Source organism: Varroa jacobsoni, unplaced genomic scaffold (assembly GCF_002532875.2).
Source record: "Varroa jacobsoni isolate VJ856 unplaced genomic scaffold, vjacob_1.0 scaffold_160, whole genome shotgun sequence".
In the NCBI taxonomy this organism is placed as follows: domain Eukaryota; kingdom Metazoa; phylum Arthropoda; class Arachnida; order Mesostigmata; family Varroidae; genus Varroa; species Varroa jacobsoni.
In genome coordinates, this window is record NW_019213062.1 from 1 (window position 1) to 5631 (window position 5631).

At 36.7% G+C, this 5631-nt stretch overlaps 1 protein-coding gene across 1 annotated transcript in view; it reads right to left on the reverse strand.

Moving 5' to 3' along the window:
- Positions 1–2311: 2311 nt before the first annotated feature.
- The window catches only part of Not11 (CCR4-NOT transcription complex subunit 11), a 6456-nt gene continuing 3136 nt past the window's right edge, over positions 2312–5631 (reverse strand). The window contains exons 5-8 of the mRNA XM_022850868.2: positions 4210–4485; positions 3723–3935; positions 3187–3374; positions 2312–2926 (exon numbers count right to left, since the gene is read on the reverse strand). Coding sequence (XP_022706603.1) covers positions 2755–2926; positions 3187–3374; positions 3723–3935; positions 4210–4485 — 849 coding nt within the window. The 3' untranslated portion in view covers positions 2312–2754. The remainder of the gene's footprint in view (positions 2927–3186; positions 3375–3722; positions 3936–4209; positions 4486–5631) is intronic.

The window sequence follows — 5631 nt, forward strand, 5'->3', positions numbered from 1 at the left end:
CCCATTTTACTTGCATGATGCAAGTCTGCATTTTACTTACCCAATGATGGCAGGAAAAGCTTTACTGTAGATTTCTTTTAGGTCTTTTATATTGGCAACGTGTTTGCTTACTACGCACATATGCAAAGCAGGCACAGATTCACTTTGTTTAGTATCAAAAGCTATTGTGAAATAATGTTTAAAAGCAGCTTTAGGCGAAATACCCAAAATATTGGTTTATTATTTCTCCATTAGTAATCCTTGTATTGGTTTGTTAGTCTCAAGTCCATGTTTTTGGGGGAGATATATGTGTTTTCCGTTTTCATCTTTAATATTGCGACCAAGTCGCTGTCGCTACTCTGCCTGGTACTGTTCTCCCTGCCCTTGGTACCCCGATCTAGAAAATTCTCCCTACGTTTTTTAATATATGCGTCTACTACTAATTACTATGTACGAATTTATGTACAAATAATAGTAAATTATGACCTGCAAGAAAGATACCTTCTGTTAGCGTTCGCATTACCAAGTAGATGTCACCACTTGACTCACGGTGGATATGAAGTCGAGCGGCGTTAGAGCCTGAGGGAAAGCCTTGACCATTTACGTAAGCCCGAATTTTTTCAAATGTATTTTTTACATCATAGTAAAACCAAGGCTGCTCACCCAAAAGAATCGAATTCATGGAGCATGTTTAGGCACTGTCGACACTGAAAGGTATATATTGTGTAAAACCTTTCAATACAAATAGGATGGAGCAGTAGCTTACCCCCTATTAGAATAAAATATCTTTCTAAGACATGAATTCATTTGGTAGTATAACTAAATAATTTGATTTCTTACGCTTTTTCTCGAAATTCATAATTTATTACACAAATTGTCAAAAACTCTCTAAACATAAATAATGTAAAGATGAAAATCATATTTTAAAGTGATTTTCATTTGGAAATGGTGATTAGAATCAGATTCGACTTCTAACTTTATTCATTAATTTAGTACGAATACCTCTAACCCTCATGCAAATCCGTAAGACTTAGTTTATACCTTTCGAAAGTGGTCAAGACAACTGGAGCATAAACTTGTAGCAGAGTATAAATAAACAACGCAACTCAAACGCCAGCGTAAATAATAGAACCAACAAAAATGGGAGAATTAATTTGGATTGCCTAAAACTTAGCTTCGTCTCAAAATATCGAAAAAAGAAGTTTGTAATATCCACTGTAGATAAAATTTAATTTATAAATCAAGTCGCAATGCTAAACGCCCTTGTAATGTAAGAAAACGCAAACCGCATCAAAACTGCCAGTTACTTCCCCTTCGAAGATAACATATTAACACAAAAAAACCGTTTGTCTTTCAGGCAAACTAGAACCAAGATCCGCGTAATCAAAGAAATGTCGAGCTGAATATAATGGCATTTTTCAAAGGCTCACTTCTCAAAACTTAATTTCCCTACCGTTTAATATAGAAGTCTAAATTAAGTTTAATTTCTGATGATACAGACCTTAGTTTCAATTTCTTACAAGTTCACACAAAAATCAACTTGCTGGTCATACTTCGATTGTTCTGAAATTATTGTACCGTGCTACTTTCATGTATATAACGAAAAAATGCCACCGGTTAAAGACCGTCAATTCAATAAGACGCAAACGCGCAAATGCTACACATCTAAAACTTCATCATTAATTATTACATCATCATTAATCATTATCCCACCTTTAGTCATTGTCACGTAAGTTGTTGAGATACGGCCTTTTCCCAAGGAGTATACCAATCTACGTGCTTTAGTAGTCGAGAGCTCGAATCATCACTGCTTCAAGAGTTCTTCGGTTTGTGTTTTATTTTCCTAGCCAGTTCTATTATCTTTTTATGCCTTGGTATACTAAAGAGGTCGGCAGCTTTGGTACTGATACGGACAAAATATAATAATTGAGAATTAAATCATTTTGTAATTTCTACTTATTTATATGGTTGTCTATATCTATTTTTATAGCACAACAGCTCCTACAAATTTCACCGTTTAGGAGAGATGGAATAGTTGGTATTATTCATATTTTTATAAATATTCAATGACAACTTTTTCCCAGGGGCCTTTTCACTAACCTTTCCACTAGTGACCACATTCGTAGATTCTTTACGATAAATACAGTTTATGGCTGTACACCATCTTTTAAAAGCATCAATTTTGAATAGATTACTAACTCCAAAAAAAGACCCACATATTTTATGACACTAAATGACTAAGTAAGCGACAATAAAAATGGAAACTAACTAATACTATTCACGTTTATTTGAGCATGTAGACGATAGAAAATACGTCGACTAGACTCTTGGATAAATTGGAAAGTAAATAAGCCATATATTTTTTTATTCCATTTACACTAGATACACTTCTATTGTTTTTGTACACAGTCTTTATATATTTGCAAATACAAGCTACTCAACAATCAACCGCTATTCTTTATACAGTTATACAGTACATGTCGTCATTATTAAGTGAAACGTACACATCTGTGTTTTCTTTCAACAGGTGAGTTTTGAGTGTTATTGCGAAATTACGCGTCTCTCCTGCATTGACTAAGCATGTTAGAGATGTGGCTGTAAGTAATACTGCAGAAGTTATTCCAAGTCCCATAAAACAGCGGACTTGCTTTTTAGAAGAGTTCTTTTTTCACCGCTCCTCACGTCCTACCCATGCCCCTGGCAGCAATCGGGATTCGAACCGATTGCACATGCTGTCATACAATCGAAGTAACGGTATCAAATGCTTCATTCTCCTCAGTCGACGTTCTTCAGCAGACGGAACAAGGAGGCAGCCTCTTTAATTCGTGAGAATTCTATGCAGAATGCCTGCACTTCAATTAGCAGTTCCCGAACATCAATTAGGCGATTTCGAATTAACGATGACAAAAACACACAGACAAGACGAACAAGCCGATTCTGCATGTACCTGTGTGATCCAATGGCGGCCAATTGAACATAGCTTAATATTTTTATTTTTACGTGTATTTGTCCTATTGATTCGTAGGTTGGCCGCTTAACATTTTTCACTTGTAACAGGAAAAAGCGAGGCCAAAAGATTACATACTCATTTACACTGGGTGTCAGACCAAACAAGTTATATATATAAAAAAACGGATGCTTTCTCGAAAAATTGCGATTCAGTAACTTGAAATGAGGCTTTTGTAATGAATGTATCATTGTTCGTACCTATCCTTGATGGTTTCGCAGGTGGCGATGCAGTTCGACACATATTGGTGAATAAACTCAGCTGGTAGTTCTGTCGCTGTCGTTAATTGATTAACCACCTCCATTGAGTGCAGCGATAGTTCCATGTTGACCAGAGCTGAATAAAATTCTGGTAAATGCGTACAATCAGACCGCTGCATCATAAGGACCTAACAATACAGATCATACGGTGAAAAACACTCTAAGCATGACATAACAACCACAGTAAGAATCGCTTGCATGTATACGTTTTTTACAAAGTCATTTAGAAAACAAAAGATCAATACTACGAGTTAAACGAACATATGATTTCTATCTCGAGATATTTTTCGCGTATACTCATTTGGTTACAAATAGGCGTCTGAAGCCTGCTTTTATAGTGACCGATAACACACCACGGGTGGCAACCCTTATAGATTACATTTGAAAATTTCAAACCAGCTTGTATTTGCCATGACAGCGCACACTCCCTTTATTTACATACGGCGCTCCACAAGACATGCGCGCGCGTCACTTACCTCGACTGCGACGGTAGGGTTATTTTCAACGAGATCGGGTAACCGCGAGGGAGTCAGGCCTAATTGCACAATTTTACGCGGTTCCTTTTTCAAATCAGCCAGTAGTTGAGTTTGCTGATTTGGCGTCAATGCCTGTTTGAGTGCGCGAGCCAAAAGACGTTTTGTCTCACTTCCAGCGGAACTTGATGAGCACATCGATTCATCCCAAAATGGCTGCAAAAACCCACACGTATAAATGAAAACACATTTGTACTATAGTAAAAAATTCTAAAAAGGATTTAAGGTAATTTGCGTTTTTTGTTTGGTTTACATCTGACATGTTAATCATTAATTGATTCAGCTTATACCACTATTAATGTGTCCCTGGGACCACATCGCACATACGTACTGAAGAGTTTACCTATTCAGTCAAGAAACCCCAATCAATTATACATAAATGAACTTAATATCCGTCAAAAATAAAAGTAGACTAATTAATGCTAGTTACTTTCAACTTATCAACATATTCGGACACAGGTTCGATCCAGGTAAGAGCGTCTTCACCAAGATGCAAAGGTGGAGGTATACGATAGAATACTGGGGTAAAACTTCCATACGCGTCACTGTGCGACAACAGTTCGACGGCGGAGTCCCGTCGAAGGGTTCGCGCGGCCTCGGCATCAAGAGCTGCAAGGTCCCCGTCAACACGAGGATTTGGTATTACCCGCGATACACCAATGCGATCTACCGAAGGGAGTTCTGCTAATTGCTCCATGAGAAGAACCTATAGGAAACAAATTACCATGAAAGAAAAAATCAAATTCGTTGTTTATGTACAGAATGACAATATGGTTGTTCCACCTCTCTGGTGAAGATAATGATGCTTAATATTATCGTTCTAGAGTGCATAGGAGCATAACATTTGACTTAATTTTCAATTAAGAAAAACAAAATTTTTTATATACTGATCTCAGCGTTTTTAATAATAGAGATACATGACGGTAAAATTTTTACACAAAAAAGTGCGTAAGTGCACATTAACTGCATTTTTGTATGGCACGCACGACTTTGTTATATCTGTGTTATGGCTGCTATCAATGTTTGAATAAAAAAAAGCTACTGGAGCAAACATTTTAAACTCCTGCGAATTCACAAATCGGCCTTACAGAGCCTGGTCACCGCAAAATATGAGAACAAATCATCCCTCTTGAATTTCAGTGTCTTCAAAGAAGAGCAACTATACTGGGTTATAGAAACATAGTTTCTCTAGCTGGTTGGCTTTAAAGATATGAATCGCATCGGGTCGGTGTTTGTGTCATTGTAAAGCCGAGATTTCACAGTAGCAGATGTGCTAACACTGCTGTTTCCTCAAGTTTCCTTGTTTGTATTTAGGATAGATCGCTTTGTGTTGTTTCCTCAAGTTTCCTTGTTTATATTTAGGATAGATCGCTTTGAAGATAAGTAAAATTTTTGAGAAAATTACTTATACTTTTCAATTTGTTTACGATAAAGACAAATGCTGCCCACAACCACATTAAAAAAAATGTTGTTTATTTTCAGGATGCGTTGTCGGAGAAGCAGTCTAAAAATGGTTTCGTTACATTCGTTCTGAAAATTTCGGCGTGAGAGACTCTTCTCGCAGTGGTCGATCAAGTATGAAAGTATTAATTAAGTTACTGCAAAAATTGAGCAAGATTAGAACGTGAGTACCAATGACAGCGCCAATAAACTAAACATTCATGACTAAACAGTTTTAACCGATTTGAAAAAAGCAAACGAATAGAAGCTCGTTTGTTTGGGTGCTACACGACTTGCCGCAATTGAAATTACTCAAATGTATTTTCATCTGTAACACTCCACAGCAACGAAATAAAATTATCTTTACTGCGATTCATCACGTGTGATGAAAAATATGAAAATGAAAAAAACA